The sequence below is a fragment of the Vipera berus genome, assembly GCF_964194415.1.
Source record: "Vipera berus genome assembly, contig: HAP1_SCAFFOLD_28, whole genome shotgun sequence".
NCBI classification, from domain to species: Eukaryota; Metazoa; Chordata; class Lepidosauria; order Squamata; family Viperidae; genus Vipera; species Vipera berus.
This window is the reverse complement of record NW_027673655.1, coordinates 512,594-538,261: the sequence shown is the minus strand read 5'-3', so window position 1 is coordinate 538,261 and position 25,668 is coordinate 512,594. Positions and strand designations below refer to the sequence as shown.

Genomic DNA, 25,668 nt, shown 5'->3' with positions numbered 1-25,668 from the left:
AAAAATTCTAACTCCTTTTTGGTACTTTTGAGAAATTCCTCATCCCTCATTAAATCTGGTCTCATAGACCACCTCGCCCTTTTTGGGGGGGTCCTGCCCATTTAACTATTAAGGGGTGGTGGTCTGCCCATACATTGGTGTTTATCTCTACCTCTATAATGGCCTCTTTAATTTCAGATGTTGACCAAAACATATCTATTCGAGACCATGAGTGGTGCCTAGGGGAGAAATAGGTGAATTGTTTTTGAGTAGGATGTAAATCTCTCCATACGTCTGAAAGTCCAATTTGGGTTACTAGCTTATCCCATATTTTAGGCAAAATTTTCCTTTGTCTTTTTATGTACCTTGGGGGGCCTGCCCCTGGTTCATAGTCTTTATTAACATCTTTAATCGCATTAAAGTCCCCCAAAATACATATATTTTCATAATCCAGATCAGTTAGTTTCTTATATAACTTTTTTAAAAAAAGTTTTCTGATCCGTATTAGGCGCATATATAACTACTAATAATACCAGTTTTAAACCTATTTTAGTTTCCAGTGCTAGTATTCTTCCCTCTTCATCAGAGTACACTTGTGTCACTAATCCTTTGCGGTCGTACACAGCAATACCTTGTTTTTTCTGACTGGCCAAGGATACATATAATTTCCCCAATTGGGGGCACTCTAATACTTTTTGATGGTTTTTACATATATGAGTTTCCTGTATACAAATCAAATCACAATTTTGTTTTTGTAAGTTAAGCCAAATTCTTTTCCTTTTAGCAGGGGCATTTAATCCGTTAATATTAACGGAAAACAAATATAATTCTTCTTCCATACTCTTACTTGCCTGCGGCCTTTTGTCTCTGTGATCTAGTTTCAACTTGTAGCCCTGTTGCATCTCCAGTCCTATTGTTGCCATTCATCCTCTTTCCTTGGTCCTCCTGCTGCTCTATACTGGGTTCTTGTGAAGTTTCTTCCATACTCTTGCTCTCTGTTTCTCCTTCACTTTCTCGATCAAATAAGGTAACTTGTGTTTCATAAAAGTCCTGTGCATCCTGAAGTGACTCCAGTTTAAGCCTTTGAGTTTGCCACGTGAATGATATTCCTTCTGGTAGTAACCAACGGTACCGAATCTTATATTTCCTTAAAAAAGTTGTAAGAAATTCAAACTGTCTTCTCATATCTCGTACTCTCTTTGGTATTTGTGGCAGTACTGCTATACGTTTTCCCTTGTATGTAAATGCTTGGAGCCTGGTTTTCTGGAGTATCTCATCTCGAATTGACTTTTTAGTAAGACGGACATGCACTTCTTTGGGTAGATTATTACGTCTGGCATAACTAGTATAAATGCGATAAACTTCGTCCACATCTCGTAATATCTCAGTTTGGTCTCTTCCCAAAATCCCAGCCATAACTTCTCCCATCACTTCTCAAAGGCATTCCTCTTTTTCTTCCATTTCTTCCATTTCTTGTTCTGGAAACGTAGGAAGTTCCCAGATTTATCCATTTCCAGCATCACCATCTCATTTTCCAATCATTTGTTGACTCTGGCAAAATGGGCATCCATCCTCCCCACTTTCTCATCTGTTTTGGCAATTTTCGTTTCTATAGTTTGCAGTTGATCTTCATGTTTAGTTAAAATATTCTGTATTTCCTCGAATCTTGTATGAAATTGTCTAGTCTCGTCTGTCAATGTTGCCACATTCAATTTTAGTTCCTTCAGTACCTTAAATGTAGATTCTTGATTATTGGCCAAGGTATCTTGGTTCTTAAGAACCGTGTCCTGTATTGATTTAAGCATGTCTTGCCATTCTTGGGGTATAGTTAAGGATTGGCTTGTAGCTGGGATATCTTCTGCAGATTTCTTCAGCATCTGTGGAATCGTTGTCACGGGGGAGGAGGAAGCTGTAAGTGTCTTCTTTTTGAAGGATGTGGTTGTGGTAGTTGTTGCCATCTTTGGGAATTCTAAAATATCCCTCCAGCCAATTGTACACCACCACGTTCTCTGGTCTATATCATTCAGTTTCACAGTAATAATATATTTCCTTTACCTTCCTAATCTCAAATTCCACTATCTTAGTATTCTAATATTAAACAACAACTTTATTGATTAGCCCTTGGGCCATATCAAAGTAAAAGTTCCAGCAACAAACCGTCACCAAAACTAGATAAAAGCAATCCGAAATGGAATTTGATAAAATACAATTTAAAATGGAATTAAAATACAATTTAAGTTAAAATAGTAATAAAATGCAAATTTAAGATATGGATAAAATATGGAAACATTATATTTCGGAGTCGCCCTTACAATCTACCCCAATCAGTCCCACATATGCAGATCTTAACTGGATCATTTTGTTCAAATACTGTGCTACGTTGGATGTTATTTTCAAGTTCTGGCCGGACATAAGGTAAGTTATTTTGATATGGGGATCCCAATGGGTCATTCGTTTGGTATATAGACCAAGATACCTGTCTCTCACCCTCTTATACAAACAACAGTCAAATAGGATGTGCCGCTCCGCAAATGCAGAGACGCTCATTGTACGGTATAGCATGAAATCTCCCATATCTGACCATTGTATCAAGCTGTTCGAATCTCGCTCTCGTAAATATCTCCCTAAGATGTTTTGGGAGTTGTAACTTCAAATAACTGTCCACTTGAAAAGTACATTTGTATTTACTCAGCCATTTCAAGTTACCCACCTTACTAAGGATAGCTATATCAGTTTGTGCTTCTATATCCTTAATTCTTTGGGCAACTCTTTTTTTAGATTGTTCTCCTGTTACGCAAGAAACAGGAAGGCCACAGCTTCTTACAAAATTTGTTAGTTTGGTGATCCAGGAGATTTGTGATTGCAGTTTTATTTGCTCTAGTAGGCATAATTTGGGGAGTCTATCAGTCTCCATTTCATTAACTTTGCACCAGTAGTTATAAACTCTAATTTTAGATAATGCCTGAATTGTATGAATTCCCAATTCAGCTCTAAATGCTGCAGCAGATGTTCTTGGATCTACACCCAAAATGCATCTCAGATGCTGGGACTGTGGTTGAATAAAGACCCCAAATTTCTGCTCCATACAAGAGCATTGTCGTAACCTTAGCCTTATAAACTTTGAGTAGTGGAGCTAGGGACCCTGGGTAACTATGGTTCTTTAGTTTGAGCAATAAATTCAAATGGGCTTTTGCTCTAAATGTACTCCGTTGATGATGGCAGGCCCAAGATCCAGTCTTGGAAAAAGTTACTCCCAAATATACAAAGGTATTAACCTGTTCAATTGGTTCACCGTCTAATTGCCACTTATGTCTCTGATGGTTTCTTCTAAACACCATTATTTTCGATTTGGATTTGCTAATAATTAGGGAGTTATCCTGGCAATAAGAGCTGAATCTTCTTAATAGCCTACGTAATCCTACTTGTGAGTATGATAATAAAATCATATCTTCAGCATAAAGCAAGCTGTTACAGTAAGTATTTAGGATCATCGGCATGTGTACCATGGTATCCTTCATTAACCCTGGCAAATCATTGATGTATAAATTAAATAATAATGGGGCCAGGATACACCCTTGCCTTATCCCTTTATTTGTGTGAATCCTGTTAGTCAGGGCCCCATTAACCCCATACCGCACCCTCAAACAGGTACTTGTGTAAAGGGCTTTAATCAAAGCCAGGAGTCTGGGTTCTATTTTAAGAGATGTCAATTTACTCCATAGTACGTCTCTATTTACCATATCAAATGCTGCTGTAAGATCTATAAAAGCAGCAAACAGGGGTCTCCTCTTATAGGCATATTTGGCAATTAGATGGTTCAAAACAAAGCAGTTATCAATAGTAGATCTGTTCTGTCTAAAACCTGCTTGTTCTTCTGTGAGGATGTTGTTTTCCTCTACCCAGATTTCAATTCTGTTCAAAAGGTACCTAGCATATATTTTTGCTACAATGTCAATCAGGCTGATGGGCCTATAATTACTAGGATCCTTTTTATTCCCTTTTTTATATATAGGGACAACTATTGCCATCTTCCACCCGTCTGGTATATGGCAGGTGTTATTTATGTGTGTAAAAAGACCTGCTAATACAGGGCCCCACCAGTTGGGAAATTTCTTAAATAATTCTGCTGGTAAAAAATCCTCGCCTGGGGCTTTATTGCTTTTTAAGCTTTTAATGATGGACTGTATCTCCTTTTCTGAGACTGGTGGCCAAGGGGGGAGAGTTCTAGGATTTACCAAATCACTGTTTAAAAATAATTTCTTTACCGGTTCGGTGGGGGCAAACAAGCACTGATAATAATTCTCCCAGTCCGCAGCAGAGATTGGTATGTCAAATGCAAATCTCCGTTCCTTCAGAATACCTGCTACTGAGTGCCAAAATAATACTGAATTATGACTTCTGGCAGCCAACTCAAGTTCTGACCAGATTGAAATGGCAAAATGTTTTTTCTTTAATGTTATAGTTTTTTTTATATTCCCTTCTTGTGTGCAGCATCTTAGCTTGTATATGGGCAGTAGGGTTCCTCTGGGCAAGCCTCATGGCTGCCTTCAATTTCTTTTTCTGTCGCTGGCAATCAGGATCAAACCAGCGAGGTCTACCCACTTGGGCTCTTTTTGTAGTAGGTTTAGCTGTTAGGTGTTTCTTCAGTATGTTACACAGATTGGAGAATGCATTGAAGGCTGACATCCAGTCAGTAGTAGATGACTGTATTGTTCTAGCCCACTTAGTAGCATTCTCTGTTTTAAGGCATTCTAATATTGCCTTAGTATCAACTTTGGCCCAAATTAACCTTTTATTTTGGGTCACCTCTACATTTTTGGTGAGCCATCTGTCAGCCATGTTATATGGTCTTAAATATGAGCGGCCTCGCAATGTCACACTTACAGGCTGATGGTCGCTATTGTCGCTAAGGTGTACTGTGACCTCTGAGAAGAGGTCAGCCTTATCTCTAGACACACAAAAGAGATCCAGTACACTAATTGAATTGGCTGAGTGGTATGTATAAGGGTATGTATAATTCTTGTCCTTACCTCCCAAAATTTGGAGATTACCCTTAAAAATTAAGGAGACTAGGAGCAGGCCAGCGGCATTACTTTTACAGTCTCTTGAGAGCCACTGAGGATGGTTATCAAAGAACTCCCCTGGGATTCCCTTCTTCTGGGCAAGCTCATACAGAGAGGGACCCAGTCTAGCGTTCAGATCTCCTAATAATACCACTATGGACTGAGGGTACAATATAGATATATCTTCTAAGATAACTTCCAAGCCCATCCAATATTCAAAATTATAGTGCTGGGATGTGCTTGGAGGAATGTACACATTTACCAATATTAACTCAAACTGGTCATATTCAAATTTGACAGCTAGAAAGTACGGATACTTATCTTCGTTATATAATTTCTCTCCCTGCCATTGCAACTCTTCCTTTATAAGAATGCATAGCCCACCAGAGGGTCTCCCTTTTTTCTTTGTTTTTAGGGCTGGGGAGGCCCATCCCTGAAAGCCTGGCAATTGTACTGGTTCATCCACTTCAGTTAGCCAGGTTTCTTGAAAGGCTATTACGTCAAATCTAGAAAGAAACCTCATTAGTCCACTATCAACCATCCTTTTCCAGCCAGCTATGTTCCAGGTCATCAACTGTATGGGGTTCTCAGAAGCAACGTGGTCTGACTTGGTTGATTGGCTAGATGGTGAAAATGCCAGATGTCAACTTGACAATGGAGCTGGGTCAATATCATCTAAGCTTCCCATATAAACACAGTTGTTGTGAGGTTCGATATTTCTCCTCGTGGGTTGCAGAACTTGTTGTTGCTCCTCTATATCTTGGTTGCCAGTGTGCCTCTGCTCTTGCTCCAAGAATGATTTTTTTTCCAAAGAGCAGGTACTCTGGCTTAAGTCTATAAATGTAAATTTATGTCCATTTTTGGAGGGGCATGGCTGAGGGTTCATCTTGTGGAGAGATGTTGTGGGAACTTCTAAATCAGATGAGGATGGAAGCTGGATTATGTCCTTAGTGTTTGTCAGCTTAGGGGGCACTGTGTGATGAAGCCCTTTGTCTTTCAGTTGTTTCTCAGAGGCTGGGTCAGTCAGTGCAGTTACTCCACTCTCAGCCTGTGTGACAACACCTTTTTTTACTGTTGAGGTAAAGGCAGATTGTTGATTAAATATCTTGTCACAAGGTTGCGTGTTTAGTGGAGCCAAATTAAATAGAGGCTTTGCTGTAGATTGGGTTGTTGTCAGTGCCTCTTTTAGGTCGTCCAATCTTTGAATGATGTTAACTTGCTCAGGTTCTGGCAATGCACTGAATAGGTCAATCAACATTTCCTCTGGCACATCCTCAGCAGTTCCTGCAGCTGTGGGTAACACAGTTCGTATATTGCTTCTTTGCTTTCTCAGGGTCAGTTCAGTTGCAGCAGCCTCAGGCTTAGTAGTGTGGGGGCTGTTGCAGCCTAGATTTAAAGCGACAGTTCCCTCTTGGTGATGCTGTTTCAGGAGTGGGCACACTTTTTCTGAGCAAAAGACCCTTATTGGAAATATAGAGAAAAAGCTCGGAAAGGGCTTCATTCTGAAGAGCATGGAGGGAATTGTGGGCTGCTTGAATGATAGGAGAATTCTCATACATTGTGTTCTTGCTGGCAACCACTCTACATGAAGTAGATCTATCAGAGTGAATTCACAGCGGAGCAGCTGGCTCAGGGACAGCCTAATAGCTTTTCTATTGTTCCAACGCCCTCTATTTACTCTCTTGTCATAAATTTGCAAAGTAACCTGGTTAGTTTGCAGACTGTAGTTATATTGGTCATCTCTTAGACCTTTGCCTGATTGAGTGTTTTCTCTGTAGGTGTTCAAATTTTTGGGAGGAGAACAAGGTCCTTCTCTACTTTCACCTTCTGAGTTAGCCATCCCATGTCTGTCCATGGTTATCCTCCCAAGTCCTTCCACAGTATTTGGGTGGCTCCTAACAAACTCTGCAAAAGACTCTTTCAGACAATCAACCTTATCCATGACAATTGACAAGAGATTATATATTGAGTTTACAGTTTGGGCTGTAAGCAAACATTGTCTAGAGAGGAAGTCTGTCACATTTTCCCCCTTCAAATTTGCTACATCTCCCTCCTGTGTAAAAGAGGCTGTTGCCAGATTCCAAGGAGGGGAGCCATTCTCCAAGAGGGAGGAGGACAACTCCACACGCTGTCTGCTCTCCAGTTCAGTTTGTAAGTCCCCTTCCAATGAGTCACATAAATTAAATTTATCTGATAAGGTGCCTGCGAATGAGTTACTTACTGGAGCAGACTGTCTGTTTGCAATATAATCCTCCATTTTCTGCTGCTTCAAAGGCTTGGATATACTTTCTGCTGCAGAGTGCTGTCTCTTCCTTCTTTTCCCCATTCAGGTTTGTTAAAACAGGTTTAAAAATAAGTTTAAAACTATGGTTTAAAAGGTTAAAATGGGTTAAAAATGGGTTTAAAAGTTTAAAAGAGGTAGGTTAAAATACAATATTAAAAGAGGTTAAAAAGTTAAAATAAAGTAAAATAAAATAAAACCTTTACTTTTGGAGGAGCTCTTTACAGCCTTTGCTGCCTCTCCGCCATCTTGGCTCCGCCCCATGTATCTCCCTTTTAGAGATCGAGTGCCTAGTATTCTAATATAATTCTAAAGTCAAAAAGGATACATAGATAGATTGGGTTAAATCATAATAATTAACCTATTATTAATTTCAATATATTTTAAATAAGGTATTTTCAGCTTCTAGTATTAATATTACTTACTTTTGTGGCTTAATATAATTAATAATAGCACTAAGAATAGTAATAATAACTAATAATTACAATCTTACACACTATTAATGATAGTAAACTTAGTCAATATAGGTTTGATTAAACAGCTGGATTAATATTTAACTATAAATAAAAGTTAATAACCAATGACCAAACTAATTCTAATAAATAATTCCTAAAAAAAAGGAACTATAGTTAATTAAAGTTAAATTGTAAGATGAGTTTGTTAGTCGTTTAGTCACTAGATGGGGGTAGAGATCACCACTTTGTTCAGAAAACAGCAAGCAGATCAAGTTTCACAGTTCATGCAAATGGTGTCTGGTCTCTGTTCCGAGAAAAAGGAGGAGAAAAGCCTAAAGTTTAAATCCGTCAGTATCCTTTCCCAACACAGGTCAAAATAATCTTGTCTTGTAAGCAGCAGCAAAGAGAATATTATTTCCAAAAGATAGATTCTAGTATTCCTTTCATAAACTTCTCCAGTCTGCTGTCAAACAGTTTGTAACAGTTCGCCTTTCATTTCCCTTGCCACTTTCTCCACTCGGGCTGGTTCACGTTAGCTAACTCCAAGCTCTTAAGAACAAGCTTCCAGTTCACTTCCTCACTTTGTTCAAAGTTAAAATAGATTGCGGTTTAGAACAGATGAGATTACCAGGATGTTCTGGCTTCCAGGTTACAGCAAGTCACGGCTCCGGGACGCCATTACAGGCATCTTCTTGACACGTCTGATCCCGGGGAGTTCTTCAGCTTCCCTTCACAGTTGCACTCTGCTTCGGAGCTGGAATGCTCTCCTCACTTTCCCCAAGCTTTTCCCGCTCGAGGATGGCTTTGATTTGCCATCAAACGCAGCAAACGGAGTTGTCGGCTTCAGGAGAGAGTCCCTAGCCTGCTCTGCTCCGTCGTGACGTCACAGGAAGTCCTCCTTAATTCCAACTTTTGATTCATCTAGCCCTGCCTTTCTCATGATGTGCTCTGCATATAAGTTAAATAGGCAGGGCGACAGTATACAGCCTTGCCGGACTCCTTTCCCAATTTTGAACCAATCAGTGGTTCCGTGTCCAGTTCTCACTGTTGCTTCTTGGACCACATATAGGTTTCTCAAGAGACAAATAAGATGGTCTGCTACGCCCATCTCTTTAAGAACTTGCCACAGTTTGTTATGATCCACACAATCAAAGGCTTTAGCATAATCAATGAAGCAGAAGTAGATGTTTTTCTGGAACTCTCTAGCTTTCTCCATGATCCAGCGTATGTTAGCAATTTGATCTCTAGTTCCTCTGCCTCTTCGAAATCCTGCCTGTACTTCTGGTAGTTCTCGATCCACATACTGCTGAAGTCTAGCCTGTAGGATTTTAAGCATAACTTTACTAGCATGAGAGATGAGTGCAATGGTGCAATAGTTTGAACATTCTTTGGCACTGCCTTTCTTTGGAATTGGAATGTAAACTGATCTTTTCCAATCCTGTGGCCACTGTTGAGTTTTCCAAATTTGCTGACAAATTGAGTGTAGCACTTTTACTGCATCGTCTTTTAAGATTTTGAATAGCTCAGCTGGAATACTGTCACCTCCACTAGCTTTGTTGTTGCTCAGCTTTTCTAAGGCCCACTTCACTTCACATTCTAGGATGTCTGGCTCGAGGTCAGTGACCACCTCATTGTGATTATCAGGGACGTTAAGCTCATTCTTGTATAATTCTTCTGTGTAATTTTGCCACCTCTTCTTAATCTCTTCTGCCTCTGTTAGGTCCCTGCCATTTTGGTCCTTTATCATGCCCATTTTTGCATGAAACGTTCCTTTCATCTCTCCAATTTTCTTGAAAAGATCTCTGGTCCTCCCTATTCTATTGTTTTCTTCTATTTCTTTGCATTGTTCATTTAAGAAGGCATTCTTATCTCTTCTAGCTATTCTCTGGAATTCTGCATTCAATAGGGCGTATCTTTCTTTTTCTCCCTTGCCTTTCACTTCCCTCCTTTCCTCAGCTATTTGCAAAGCTTCCTCAGACAGCCATTTTGCTTTCTTGCATTTCTTTTTCTTTGGGATGGTTTTGGTTGCTACCTGTTGAACAATGTTGCGAACCTCTGTCCATAATTCTTCAGGCACTCTGTCTATCAGATCTAATTCCTTAAATCTATTTGTCACCTCTACTGTATATTCAATAGGGATATGATTTAATTCATACCTGACTGGCCTAGCGCTTTTCCCTACTTTCTTTAATTTAAGCCTAAACTTTGCAACAAGAAGCTCATGGTCTGAGCCACAGTCAGCTCCTGGTCTTGTTTTTTACTGACTGCATAGAGCTTCTCCATCTTTGGCTGCAGAGCATATAGTCAATCTGATTTCTGTGTTGACCGTCTGGTGACGTCCATGTGTAAAGCTGTCTCTTGGGTTGTTGGAAAAGAGTGTTTGCTATGACCATCGTATTCCCTTGACAAAATTCTATCAGCCTGTGCCCTGCTTCATGTTGTACTCCAAGGCCAAACTTGCCTGTTATTCCAGTTATCTTTCGGCTTCCTACTTTAGCATTCCAATCCCCCGTGGTGATAAGGACATCATTTTTGGGTGTTAGTTCTACAAGGTGCTCTAGGGCTTCATAGAACTGGTCAATTTCATCCTCTTCAGCACTGGTGGTTGGGGCATAGACTTGGACTACTGTGACATCCACAGCTGAGCGTCCTTTCGGCTTTGGCACAGTCGCTTCATTCTTTCTGGCGCTACTAGTACTAGCCCTCTGCTCTTCCCCAGTAGCATATTGGATGCCTTCCGACCTGAGGGGCTCATCTTCCAGCGTCATATTGTTTTGCCTTTTGGTACTGTCCATAGGGTTTTCATGGCAAAGATACTGGAGTGGGTTGCCATTTCCTTCTCCAGTGGATCACGTTTTGTCAGAACTCTCTGCTATGACCTTTCCGTCTTGGGTGGCCCTACACGGCATAGCTCTTAGCTTCATTGAATTACGCAAGCCCCTTCGCCACGACAAGGCAGTAATCCATGAAGGGGTAGTAAATTGTAGGGGGGATAAAGAAATAATGTACATTCTTTATTCTTATTCTTTCTTATTTAGTTTATTTCTGCATTCTGTTTATATAAAGGTAAAGGTAAAGGTTCCCCCGCACATGCGTGCTATTTATTTATTTATTTATTGCATTTATATACCGCCCTTTCCCTGAGGACTCAGGGCGGTTTACAGGGAGTTAAAAATCAACCATACAAAAGTTAAAACCCAATTTAAAAAATATTAAATCAGCCCTGTACTATTAAAAACCCCAATTAAAATGAATGTCTCCTCAGCCTGGGCCCGAGAGCTCAAAGAGCCAGGTCTTCAGGCCCCGGCGGAATGATCGGAGGTCGGGAGCAGTCCTCAGCTCCACCGGCAGCTGGTTCCAGAGGGCAGGCGCCCCCACTGAGAAGGTCCTATCCCTGGGTGTCACCCGCCGGCAATCTCTTACCGGCGGGACCCTGAGCAGACCCTCCCTGTGGGAGCGCACTGGGCGAAGGGCGTTTGATGCCGGCAGCAGGTGTTCCCTCAAATACCCCGGACCCAGGCCATGTAGGGCTTTATAGGTAATAACCAGCACCTTGAATTTCACCTGGAGGGCAACCGGAAGCCAATGCAGCTCGCGGAGTAGAGGTGTTACATGGGAGTATCGGGAGACCCCCATTACAACTCGCGCGGCCGCATTCTGCACCAGTTGAAGCCTCCGAGTGGTCTTCAAGGGCAGCCCCATGTAGAGAGCGTTACAGTAGTCCAAATGGGAGGTCACAAGCGCATGAGTAACTGTGCGTAGGGCGTCTCGGTCCAGATAGGGACGCAACTGGCGCACCAGGCGAACCTGTGCAAAAGCCCCCCTGGTCATGGCTCCTATGTGATCTTCAAAATTGAGCCGTGAATCCAGGAGGACGCCCAAGTTGCGAGCCCTATCAACGGGGGGTAACACCTCACCCACCATCGTTAGAGGTGGAATAACTTGGTTAACCCGAGATGCCGATATGCACAGCCACTCAGTCTTGGCGGGATTGAGACGAAGCCTGTTTCTCCCCATCCAGACCTGAACCGCCTCCAGGCACCGGGACATCACGGAGAGGGCATCGCTGGGTTGGTTCGGGGTGGAAAGAAAAAGTTGGGTATCATCAGCACTTCGGGGTGATACCCCACCCCGAAGCCACGAATGATCTCGCCCAGCGGCTTCATATAGATGTTGAACAGGAGAGGCGAGAGAACCGACCCCTGAGGGACTCCACAAATGAGAGGCCTCGGGGCGGATCTCTGCCCTCCCGTCAACACCGACTGCGAGCGGCCCTGGAGGTAGGAGGAGAACCACCGTAAAACGGTGCCTCCCACTCCCAACCCCCTGAGACGCCGGAGCAGGATACCATGGTCGATGGTATCGAAAGCTGCTGAGAGATCTAATAGGACCAGGACAGAGGAGCAACCCCTGTCCCTTGCCCTCCAGAGATCATTCACCAGCGTGACCAATGCCGTCTCCGTGCTGTGTCCGGGCCTGAAACCCGATTGGTACGGGTCCAGATAATCAGTTTCCTCCAGGAACAGAGGGAGCTGATGTGCCACCACACTCTCAACAACCTTCGCCAGAAAGCGAAGGTTGGAGACTGGACGGTAGTTGTCTAAAGCAGCCGGGTCCAAAGCAGGCTTCTTGAGAAGGGGTCTCACCATCGCCTCCTTCAAGGCGGCACGGAAGACACCCTCCTTCAGAGAAGCAGTTATTACTGCATGGAACCAGCCTCGTGTTCCCTCCCGAGCCGCATAAGCTAGCCAGGAGGGGCACGGATCCAACAAACAGGTGGTGGTGCTCAGTCTCCCCATGATCCTGTCCACATCATCAGGGGAAACAGGGTCGAACTCAGTCCAGATAACGTGCTCAAGACCGCCTGATTCCTCCACATCAGACTCTGCCCAGTCAGAGTCCAGGCCGGTCCGGATCCGAGCGATTTTGTCCGCCAGATGATGACTAAACTCCTCGGCTCGTCCCTGCAATGGATCCTCTCTCACCTCCTGGTTAAGGAGGGAGCGAGTCACCCTAAACAGGGCGGCCGGGCGATTATCTGCGGACGCGATAAGGGCGGCAAAGTAGTTAGACTTCGCCGTCCTTATCGCCGCAAGATAAGACCTTATAAAGGTTCTTAACTGCAATCGGTCGGATTCGGATCGGCTGGATCTCCAACCGCTCTCTAGACCTCATCTCCGATGCTTCATCTCCCGGAGCTCCACAGAGAACCATGGGGCCCAACGGGATCTGCGCCGGGTCAGAGGTCGCATGGGTACAACGCAGTCAAGTGCCCTGGTGGCAGCCGTTTCCCAGGCCTCCACCAGAGCATCGACTGGGCTGTGGGTAAGGGTGATAGGTATAGGCCCAAGCGCCCTCTGGAATCGATCCGGGTCCATTAGGCACCTGGGGTGGAACCACCTGGTCGGTTCCGCCGCCCAGCGGCGGGGGGTGGCATGACGGAAAACCAGCCTCAGGAGGTGGTGATCTGACCATGACAGAGGGGTGATGGACGGGGAGCCCCCTCCCAGATCATCCAACCACTGTCCAGACAGGAATACCAGGTCGAGAGTATGATCCCCCACATGAGTCGGGCCCTCAATAACCTGGGTCAGGCCCATGGCTGTCATGGAAGCCATGAACTCCCGAGCTAACTCCGACGACCCTCCCAGTGACGGCAGGTTGAAGTCACCCAGGACTATAAGCCTGGGGAACTCCACCGCCAACCCTGAGAGGGTGTCGAGCAGCTCAGGCAGGGCTGTTGCCACACAGCTGGGCGCCAGGTATGTAAGCAACAAACCCAACTGAACCCGAGAACCACATCTCAAGAGGAGGGATTCACTCCCGGCCATCTGGACAATGGTGGCCTCCCGGGGACACAAAGTCTCCCGAATAACCACTGCCACCCCACCACCCCTACCCTGAGCCCGTGGCTGGTGCAGCACCCGGAGACCTGGCGGGCATAACTCAGTGAGAGGCACCCCTCCCTCCGAACCCAACCAAGTTTCCGTGATGCACGCTAGATCCGCACCTTCCTCCTCGATCAGATCATGGATGAGGGGAGCTTTGTTAACTACGGATCTAGCGTTAAAATAGACCAACCTGAGCTCAGGGGCCTGATCACCCTCATCCCCGGGTAAGAGGGTGCTAATCGGAGGGTCGGAGCGCCCCACCGCTCGGAGATAGCGGGGGCGCGATCCCAGGTGTTGATATGGCCCTCCGCGCAAACACCTGCTGCCATTCCCTATCGCCGTGGGGATTTGAAGCCCTACTCCCACATTCCCAAAACCAGCAGCCACCCCCCCCGACCCCGTCCCGTCAGGGCCTCTAACAGGTCCAGACTGAGTGCCGGTTAAAGATTCCCTCCCTACCCTACCCTCCCTCCCCCTCCCTAACCTTTTAAAATAACCGGCTAAAAATTTTATCAGGGGCCTCTTAGCACGTCTCCACTCGAGGCCCCTAGTTAAGCCCAGCCACCTCTCGGAACCCCGGCAATTGGGTCTGTCATCAAGGGGAATGTTAGAAAAGAAGGCTGGTCGTATCCAGGAGGGAGAAACCCCTCTGAGGGCGCACAAGTCCGATCCAGAGTATTGTACGCGAGCCATAAGATGGAACTGTCCATATGCTAGTCGTTTCCAACTGTAGGGGCCCGTGCTCATCTCTGTTTCAAAGCTGAAGAGCCAGCGCTTGTCCGAGGACATCTCCGTGGTCATGTGGCCGGCATGACTAGACACCAAAGGCGCACGGAACACTGTTACCTTCCCACTGTAGTGGTCCCTATTTTTCTACTTGCATTTTTACGTGCTTTCGAACTGCTAGGTTAGCAGAAGCTGGGACAAGTAACAGGTGGTCACTCTGTTACGCGGCACTCGGGATTCGATCCGCCAAACTGCCGACCTTCTGATCAACAAGCTCAGCGTCCTATCCCACCGCGTCTCTACTTCTGTTTATATACAGAGACTTATTAATGTTCTGTGTACTACATTATGCATTTTGATATGACTTAATGACTGGTCCACAGTAAACTATTATAATGTGGAATTATTAATAAGGAGTTATTAAAATCTAGTATTTGGGACTTGATCTGACCCCCCAATATAACACAGCATTCTTCATTGCTTTTTCAGATCAGCGTTGAGCCTGTTTCAGAGACTCTGACTGATAAAACTCAGTTCCCCTTTTTCCACCAGATGCTCCCCAAACAAGGGATCCAGTACCCAGGAATTGTCCAGCTGCTCCTCCATTTCAGATGGACCTTGATTGGCCTCTTTGCTTCAGACACAGAGGTGGGAGAGAGGTTCATGAGGACTTTCACTCCTATGCTGGTCAGGAATGGAATTTGTGTTGTTATAGCACAACAATTTTCAACAACTGGATATACAGCAGCCCTCAGAGATGCGCTCTCTAAGTGGAGTCAAGTCAATGTCTTTGTTCACTTCATAGAATATAATTCCATTTGGGACAGACTTCTTCCTTTCCATTTAGCACTTAGGCGTTTGCCAGGAGCCATTGAAGGGAAAGTCTGGATCTTGACAATCTTGGGCCAATTTGCAATTAGAAGGCACAGACTTCTCAAATACGTCCATAGTATTTGGGCATTTGCTTTTCAGGAGAAATATAGGCAAAAATATTATCCTTTTGAGCCCTCTATATTTTTGGAACCCCAGATTGAAGATAGTTATTTTCATTGTTCTCTTTCAAAGCACGTCTTTTCTGTCAAAGGCCGGAGAAGATGCACCCAGAAAGCCCCACTGGAGACACAGGAGAAAAGGAACAGGATCCAATTCCCAAATTACCCCTACATGTACAGTTTCATTAACACTCTGGCCCAGGCCTTGAACGCTGCCTATTCCTCCAGATCCAGGAGGAGAAGCAAGGAGGTGAAAGAGAGGCTGGGGGCTCCAAGGCTGCAGCCATGGCAGGTATGGGCTTCTGACAAGGATCCATCAGTTACTTTTTGGAAGGTAACCAAAGGAGATGGAGAGGACTTAATTCTCCAACTGAGAGATTGTGTTAATTAGAAAAGGTGCTCCAAGACTCTGGTAAATCAATAAATCAACCTCACAGAATAACCGAGTTGGAAGGGACCTTGGGGGTCTTCTAGTCCAACTTCTAGACCATTCACTAATTTAATGTGTGAGCAAATGCATGGCTCGTTAAGTGAACATGAGGTATCTCAGGGTGGGGAAGGCCATGGGGGGGCTGTTGTGATTCAGGGTCAGCCTGTGGGTTCGGCAGTTGGGTCAGACGACGACTCAGAGGAGGAGGGGGGTGTTGAAGATCTTGCTGATGATAGCCCTCAGGCAGGCCCCTCCCACTTGGTCACCATGGAGACCCAGCTGTGTGAGCCTGACAGTGTGGATGAAGATGACCCGCAGACTGCTACTCGACGTCTGAAAGCTCTGAGGCAGGGTCAGCGATTTTCGGCTGCTTAGCCAGGATTCCGCCTGGAATGAGGCTGCGCTTGTGGATGCCTTCCAGGATGGATTGTCGGAGGAGATATTGGATGAGCTGGCCCGCGTGGATATTCCCTCAGACCTGAATGGGCTGATCCATCTCTGCCTGCGGATCGATGCTCGGTTGCAGCAGCGAAGGAGTCGCTGTGCCACCCCACAGACCCCTGCAGCCCCTGTTGTGCGTGAGCCCCCAGTTCAAAGGGAGGACCAATGGAGCTGGGTGCCGCCAGGTCTCGTCTATCGGTGACTGAAATGAACAGACGACGATCGGGGGGGTTGTGTTTTTACTGTGGGGACCCTGGGCATTTGGCTGCTTTTTGCCCAAAGAAGCGACAGCGGACATCAGTGACCGAGCCTGACCTGAGAAAGTCACCTACTTTTCTGTCGGGAAACGCCCCGAGCCCGATCTAGACGGTGTGATAGATCGGGCGTCCCACAACAACACTGAGCGACGTCTTTCCGATGCTGCCTGTGGACCTCCACGGCATTTGATTTTGGAGGCACGTCTGATCCTTCCTGGCAAGCCAGAGGGGATTCCAGTCCATGCCTTAATTGACTCTGGGGCCACCACAAATTTTATGGACTCAGCATTTGTGGCCAAATGGGCTGTTCCCCAGTGCCCGGTGGATCCGCCCATGTTAGTGGAGACTATCGATGGTCACCTTCCCAAGCTTGCAGTGCGGGACTTTCTGGAGAAGAATTTGGCTCGCGGTTTCATCCGGCCCTCGTCCTCGCCAGTGTCTGCACCCGTGCTCTTCGCCAAAAAGAAGTCGGGCGAATTACGGCTTTGCTGCGATTACAGAAAACTCAACGCCATCACGGTGCACAACCGTTACCCGCTGCCCCTCATCCCCAAACTCTTGGACCGACTCCGGGAGGCTAAGATCTTCACGAAACTGGACTTGCGTGGAGCTTACAACCTCGTCAGGGTTCGGCCGGGTGATGAGTGGAAGACGGCGTTTGGTACTCGCTATGGACATTTTGAGTACACGGTGATGCCGTTTGGCCTGACCAACGCCCCCGCTGTGTTTCAGCATTTCATGAATGACATTTTCCAGGATTTGTTGGATCAGTTTGTCGTGATCTACTTGGACGACATCCTGATCTACTCCCCGTCGTGTGAGGTGCACCATCAGCATCTCCATCAGGTCCTGCAGTGACTCCGAGAACATCGGCTGTTTGCCAAGTTGGAGAAGTGCCAGTTCTACCGGGTGACCATCGATTTCCTGGGTCACCGCATTTCTCCTGAGGGCATCGCCATGGAGCCGAGTAAGGTTGAGTCTTTGCAGAGTTGGCAACCCCCGCGTCGCGTGAAGGATGTTCAGCGACTTCTTGGGTTCGCCAACTATTACCAAACTTTCATCCCTGGGTTTGCTGCCTTGACAGCCCCCCTCACCCGGCTCCTGCAGAAGAAGACTCGGTTCCAGTGGAACGCTCCAGAACAACAGGCTTTCCAGACTTTGAAGGAAGCCTTCATGAAGGAGCCCATCTTGAAGCATCCTGACCCGCAACGGCCGTTTGTCGTGGAGGCGGACGCCTCCGACATTGCCATTGGGGTGGTGTTACTCCAGGCAACGATGCCCAGTGGTACCCTCTTCCCTTGCGCGTACCATTCACGAAAACTGAACCCTTCGGAGCGCAATTATACAATCTGGGAGAAGGAGCTGCTGGCCATCAAAGCGGCGTTCGAGGCCTGGAGGCATCATCTGGAGGGAGCGCGGCATCAAATCGAAGTCCGGACGGACCATAAGAATCTGGAAAGCCTGCAGACCGCTCGGAATTTGAACCAACGCCAGATCCGGTGGTCTCTTTTCTTTGCGAGGTTTGACTTCCGGGTTCGGTACATACCTAGCGGGCACAATCAAAGAGCGGATGCTCTGTCCAGGAAGCCCGAATATTCCCGAGTGGAAGACAAGCTTCTGCCCAGGACAGTGATCCCCGTCGAGTATTTTGCTGTGGTGCAGGAGCCGGTTGATATACGGGCTCGGATCCGGGAAGCACAGCAGCAGGAGGTGTGGGTGGCTCAGCGGAAGGAGGAGGTGGGGCCAGATTCTCCTTGGACGGTCACGGATGGACTCTTGTATTATCGTGACCGGCTCTACATTCCGGGAGGGCCACTCAGGGGACTCATCCTCAGCCAGTGTCACGATAACCCGGCAGCGGGGCATTTTGGCCTGTTCAAGACCCTGAACCTGGTCTCCCGTACCTTCTGGTGGCCCCGAGTCCAACACGACGTCCAGTCCTATGTTACCTCCTGCATCCCATGCAGGCAGGCCAAGTCAGCGACAGGGGCCCCACCTGGATTACTGCAGCCTTTGCCGACACCCAAAAGACCCTGGGGGGCTGTGTCCATGGACTTTCTGACGGATTTACCCCCATCCTCTGGTTTTACGACAGTGTATGTGGTGGTGGACATGCTGACTAAGATGGCACACTTCATCCCCTGTCGCGGCTTACCGTCAGCCCGCGCCACTAGTCGTATGTTCATTCAGCAGGTGTTTCGGCTGCACAGCCTCCCTGATAGAGTCGTCTCTGATAGGGGGGCCCAGTTTACAGCCCGCTTCTGGCAGGAGTTGATGCATGCATTGGATATCAAGATTTGCCTCTCGTCCGCGCATCATCCTCAAACTGACGGGGGAACCGAGAAGGTCATCGGTATCCTGGAACAATATCTGCGCTGCTATGTCAATCTGCAACAAAACAATTGGGTGGACTATCTGGCCATAGCTGAGTTTGCATTTAACAATTCGCAGCACACCTCCACACAGATGACACCGTTCTTGGCCAATGTGGGATATCACCCCCGGTTTTTCCCCCTTTCTCCCGTGGACTCACCGGAGCCGGCAGCGAATGACTTCATGGCAGAGTTACAGGCGATCCATTGATTGGTGCGACGTCAGTTAGAGAAGGCCAAGGCCAATTACAAAAGGTTTGCTGATCAGTCAAGACGGGATACGCCTCCACTATCGGTGGGGGATCGGGTCTGGTTGTCCACCAGGAACCTACCGTCAACACGGCCGGTGAGAAAGTTAGATCACCGATATTTAGGACCGTTCCCAGTCGAGGCTGTCATCAATCCGGTCACCTATCGCTTAACTCTGCCACGTTCCCTGCGCGTGCACCCAGTCTTTCATCGGTCTCTGTTGGTCCCCGAGCAACCGGCTTGTCCACTCCGCCGAGCGGAACCTCCCCCATCAGGACCTCGTGATGGAGGCAGCACCCCTGAGTACGAGGTCGCCAGCATCAGGGATTCCCGTTGGCTGAAAGGTCGTTTCCAGTACCTGATTGAATGGAAAGGTTACGGACCAGAGGACTTCACCTGGGAAGACGCGACCGCCGTTCATGCCCCATCAAGCAGTTGGTGACTGCTTTTCATGAACAATTCCCATCCCGACCGCATCCGGATCGGCAGCCCCGGGGGAAGGGCCCTGCGGTGCGGGATAGTGTTGTGATTCAGGGTCAGCCTGTGGGTTCGGCAGTTGGGTCGGACGACGACTCAGAGGAGGAAGGGGGTGTTGAAGATCTTGCTGATGATAGCCCTCAGGCAGGCCCCTCCCACTTGGTCACCATGGAGACCCAGCTGTGTGAGCCTGACAGTGTGGATGAAGATGACCCACAGCTGGCCCTGTTCAAGGACGCCCGACGCAGGAGGCAGTCAAGTAGGAGCAAACAGAGGAAGGCTGTGGGGCTTCTCAGAAGGAGGCAAAGAGAGGCCACGCCCTGAACTGTTTATAAAGGGAATGTTTGGGGAGGGCTGGTTTGCTGAAAGCAACCACTCAGATAGTGTTTCAAAGCTCCTGTATCTTGGTACGTGTCTTGTTTGTTTTTGTAATAAATTTGGCAGACGTATTCCAGCCTCTTGCCGTTTATAAAGGGGTTGCCTTTTCTGCAGGGCCGGTAGCAGGCTGGTACAGAACAGGGGCAGTGATGCCACAGGCACCCAAGGCCTCCCCAACCCACAAAGATACCTCATGCTTCCCCCTCCATTCCTGCTGCTTACCTTGTAAAGGCCTGTCTTCTCTCTGCCCTGGTTTCTTTCCTTTGAGGCAAAGGACAGTCGGCTTGGAAATGCTTTTTGCACCGAGAATGGAAATTTCTGGAGTCTGTGATCTCACTCGAGTTCAGGTACCCATTCTCTGCAAAGGGGGAGGCATGAGATCCCGTTGTCCCATGGAGCCTGCTGCTGTTTGAGTGGGGGAGGCATGAAACCCCATTGTCTCTGGAGCCTGCCGTGGTTTGAGCAGGCAGGAATGACACCTCGTTGTTGCTGGAGCCGCTCTGGCACGAGCCAGGAGACTTTGTGCCTCAATGGGGAGGAACAAATCCCTGTTGTCCTGCAGAGCTTGCTGCTGCTTGAGCAGGGAGGCATGAAACTCTGTTGCCTCCCACGGCTTGAGAAGGCAGGAATGACACCTCGTTGTTGCTGGAGCTCACAACAATGGGGATTCATTCCTCCCAAGCACGGCACAAGGCCTCCCTGCTCAAGCCATGGCAGGATCCAGCGACAGTAGGCTGTCATTCCTGCCTACTCAAACAGCGGTGGGCTCCAGGGAGAGTGGGAGTTCATGCCTCCCCACTCGAGTGGCAGCAGGCTCCATGGGACAACAGGGTTTCATTCCTCCCTGGCATGGCACAAAGCCTTTCTGCTCAAGCAGCAGCAGGCTTCAGGGAGAGTGGGGAGTCATTGCTGCCTGCTCGAGCCACAGCAGGCTCCAGGGACAACAGAGTGTCACGTCTCACCTCTCAACCGGTGGCAGATTCTGCAGGACAATGGGGATTCATTTCTCCCTGGCGTGGCACAAGGCCTCCCTGCTTAAACCACAGTGGGCTCCAGGGACAGTGGGGTGTCATTCCTGCCTGCTCAAGTGGCGGCAGGCTCCACAGGACAGTAAGGTCTCATACCTCCCCCGCCACAAGGAGCTCTGGTGAGCTGGAGGCGGCTGTGAGGGACCAGGCCCCACAGTGCCTCCTTGCTCAGTTGAAGGCTTTGAGCCTGCCTCAAACAGTAAGCAGCGCACCCAGGCAATGGACGGCATTGGTTCCTGCACCAGGCCACATTCACTGCTTCCCTCCCAGCTCCAGCCACAGGGAGGGTTGACAAAGCAGCTCTGTCTGCAGAGGATTTAACAGGCAGGGAGTGGTGGTGGCAGAAAGGAGTTGAGGGGGAGGAGCAGGAGATAGGCACCACAAACACTTTTCTCACTGAGAATGGAAGTTTCTGTGGTCCGTGATTTCGTACAACTTCAAGCACCCATTCTCTTTTGCAGAGAATATGTACCTAAACTTGGGCAAGATCACGGACTCTAGAAACTTCCATTCTCAGTGCGAAAAGCATTTCCAAGCCGACTCTCCTCTCCGTCAAAGGCAAAGAAACCGCAGCGGAGAGGAGACAGACATTTGCAAGATAAAGGAATGTGGCTTGGCAGGAAGGGAGGGGGAAGCAGTTGTGGGGAGCTGGGGGGAATAGGGTGAATGTTGCAAGCATCTGCAGTCATTTGTAAGGGCAAACAACTGCCATGGTTCTGCAACATTTGTAATTTTGGGAAATACTCATAAGCACTAGTGGGTGCTTATCACGTAATTTTGAACAGATGTTAAATGAATGCTTGTAACTCAGGAATTACCTTACTGCTGTTGAACCAATTTTCATCTGTACCTGTACATTTGGTTTTTCTTGCCCAAGTACAAAACCATTTAATTAAATTTTGTTAAATAGAGCCCAGTGTTCAGAGATCCATCTGAATCTTGAGCCTATCTTGTGAGGTGCTATTCCTGCTAGTTTGATGTCATCTACAAATTTGATGAGTTTTCCTTCTATTCCCTCAATTTAAATCATTTATGAAGATATTAAAAAGTACTGGGCCTAAAACAGAACCTTGTGGCACCCCCCTGCTTCCTTCCTTCCATGTAGACATAGTTCCATTAAGGACTACTAGTTGAGTGCAATTTGAGTTATGAATCCATCTGGTGGTGATGTTGTCTAGCTCACATTTTTCTAATTTACTAATAGGTTGTGGTCTACTTTATCAAATGCCTTACTGATGTCTAGGTATATTATGTCCACTAGTTTAGTCACTTTGTCAAAGAATGAACTAAGTTTTGTTAAAGCATGATCTATTTTTGACAAATCGATGTTGGCTTTTGGTTAAAACTTTGTTTGTTTCTAGATGCTTGAAAATCTGTTGCTTGGTTATCTTTTCCAGGATCTTCCCAGGTATTAATGTCAGGCTGATTGATCTGTAGTTTCCTGGATCAGTTTCCCCCCCCCCCCACTTTTCCCACATCAGCTCTTTTCCAATCCTTAGGTAGTTCCCTGATCTCAAGGATCTTTGAAATATTTGCAACAATGGTTCTGAGAGAACATCTTCAGAACTCTGGGATGCAATCCATCACTCATCTAGATCAGACAGATGTTTTCTTATCATTTTCTTTCTTATGTTAATTTTTATTTCTAGACTATCTTTTACTGTTATGTTTTTGGTAGGTTGGGCTATATTTTCTTTTTGTGTGAAGACTGATGCAAATAGTTAAGCAACTCTGCTTTCTCTCTACTGCCTGTTACTTGCTTGCCATCATCTCCCATTAGTGGACTGATTGTTTTCATTTTTTTATATATGTTGAAAGAAACTTTTTTTGTTTAGATATTTGTTGCAAGTTTTACTTCATTCTGAGAGTTTTCATGACTTTATTTTTGCAAGTCCAGGGTATCTGCTGATACTTTGCCTTATTTATGTGTCCCTCTTTCCACTTTTTCTACTTATCTTTTTTATCTTTCAGTTTGTCAGACAGATCTTTGTACAACCATGCTGGTTTCTTCTTGGATTTCTTGTTTTTATTTTTCAGTGGTATTGTCCTGGACTGGGCTTTTATAATAATTTTCTTTAGAATTTCCCAAGCTTCTTGGGTTGTTTTCCCCTTTAAGATTCTCATCCATGGTGTGCTTCCAAAGCTCTCTTTGTTGTTGTTGTTGTTAGCTGCGAAGTCGTGTCCGACCCATCGCGACCCTATGGACAACATTCCTCCAGGCCTTCCTGTCCTCTACCATCTTCTGGAGTCCATTTAAGCTCGCGCCTACTCCATCCAGCCACCTCATTCTCTGTCGTCCCCTTCTTCTATTGCCCTCGATCTTTCCCAGCATTAGGCTCTTCTCCAGTGAGTCCTTCCTTCTCATTAGGTGGCCAAAGTACTTGAGTTTTAGCTTCAGAATCTGGCCTTCTAAAGAGCAGTCAGGATTGATCTCCTCTAGGACTGACCGGTTTGATCGCCTTGCAGTCCAAGGGACTCGCAGGAGTCTTCTCCAGCACCACAGTTCAAAGGCCTCAATTCTTTGGCGCTCAGCCTTTCTTATGGTCCAACTTTCACTGCCATACATTGCAACTGGAAAGACCATAGCCTTGACTATACGCACTTTTGTTGACAGGGTGATGTCTCTGCTTTTTAGTGTGCTGTCTAGATTTGCCATGGCTTTCCTCCCCAGGAGCAAGCGTCTTTTAATTTCTTGGCTACAGTCCCCGTCTGCAGTGATCTTGGAGCCCAGGAAAATAAAATCTGTCACTACCTCCATTTCTTCCCCATCTATTTGCCAGGAATTGAGAGGGCCAGATGCCATGATCTTGGTTTTCTTAATGTTAAGTTTCAACCCAAGTTTTGCACTCTCCTTCTTCACCTGCAACAAGAGGCTCTTTAGTTCTTCTTCACTTTCTGCCATTAGAGTGGTATCATCTGCGTATCTTAGGTTGTTGATATTTCTTCCGGCAATCTTAATTCCAACTTTTGATTCATCTAGCCCTGCCTTTCTCATGATGTGCTCTGCATATAAGTTAAATAGGCAGGGCGACAGTATACAGCCTTGCCGGACTCCTTTCCCAATTTTGAACCAATCAGTGGTTCCGTGTCCAGTTCTCACTGTTGCTTCTTGACCCGCATATAGGTTTCTCAAGAGACAAATAAGATGGTCTGGTACTCCCATCTCTTTAAGAACTTGCCACAGTTTGTTGTGATCCACACAATCAAAGGCTTTAGCATAGTCAATGAAGCAGAAGTAGATGTTTTTCTGGAACTCCCTAGCTTTCTCCATGATCCAGCGTATGTTGGCAATTTGATCTCTAGTTCCTCTGCCTCTTCGAAATCCTGCCTGTACTTCTGGTAGTTCTCGATCCACATACTGCTGAAGTCTAGCTTGTAGGATTTTAAGCATGACTTTACTAGCATGAGAAATGAGTGCAATGGTGCGATAGTTTGAACATTCTTTGGCACTGCCTTTCTTTGGAATTGGAATGTAAACTGATCTTTTCCAATCCTGTGGCCACTGTTGAGTTTTCCAAATTTGCTGGCAAATTGAGTGTAGCACTTTTACTGCATTGTCTTTTAAGATTTTGAATAGCTCAGCTGGAATACTGTCACTTCCACTAGCTTTGTTGTTGCTCAGTTTTTCTAAGGCCCACTTCACTTCACATTCTAGGATGTCTGGCTCGAGGTCAGTGACCACCTCATTGTGATTATCAGGGACGTTAAGCTCATTCTTGTATAGTTCTTCTGTGTAATTTTGCCACCTCTTCTTAATCTCTTCTGCCTCTGTTAGGTCCCTGCCATTTTGGTCCTTTATCATGCCCATTTTTGCATTAAACGTTCCCTTCATCTCTCCAATTTTCTTGAAAAGATCTCTGGTCCTCCCTATTCTATTGTTTTCTTCTATTTCTTTGCACTGTTCATTTAAGAAGGCATTCTTATCTCTTCTAGCTATGCTCTGGAATTCTGCATTCAATTGGGCGTATCTTTCTTTTTCTCCCTTGCCTTTCGCTTCCCTCCTTTCCTCAGCTATTTGCAAAGCTTCCTCAGACAGCCATTTTGCTTTCTTGCATATCTTTTTCTTTGGGATGGTTTTGGTTGCTACCTCTTGTACAATGTCGCGAACCTCTGTCCATAGTTCTTCAGGCACTCTGTCTATCAGATCTAATTCCTTAAATCTATTTGTCACCTCTACTGTATATTCAACAGGGATATGATTTAATTCATACCTGAGTGGCCTAGTGCTTTTCCCTACTTTCTTCAGTTTAAGCCTAAACTTTGCAAGGAGAAGCTCATGGTCTGAGCCACAGTCAGCTCCTGGTCTTGTTTTTACTGACTGTATAGAGCTTCTCCATCTTTGGCTGCAGAGCATATAGTCAATCTGATTTCTGTGTTGACCATCTGGTGATGTCCATGTGTAGAGCCGTCTCTTGGGTTGTTGGAAAAGAGTGTTTGCTATGACCATCGCATTCTCTTGACAGAATTCTATCAGCCTGTGCCCTGCTTCATTTTGCACTCCAAGGCCAAACTTGCCTGTTATTCCAGTTATCTTTTGGCTTCCTACTTTAGCATTCCAATCCCCCATGATGATAAGAACATCATTTTTTGGTGTTAGTTCTATAAGGTGCTGTAGTGCTTCATAGAACTGGTCAATTTCATCCTCTTCA

The 25,668-nt window shown here is 46.3% G+C and overlaps 1 protein-coding gene across 1 annotated transcript in view; it reads left to right on the top strand.

Annotated features, from left to right (window-relative positions):
* LOC308679201 (vomeronasal type-2 receptor 26-like) overlaps positions 1-25,668 on the top strand; it is a gene marked incomplete at both ends in the record, with an annotated part of 108,065 nt that overhangs the window by 49,196 nt on the left and 33,201 nt on the right. Inside the window, one exon of the mRNA XM_081346794.1 lies at positions 14,885-15,679. Coding sequence (XP_081202920.1) covers positions 14,885-15,679 — 795 coding nt within the window. The remainder of the gene's footprint in view (positions 1-14,884; positions 15,680-25,668) is intronic.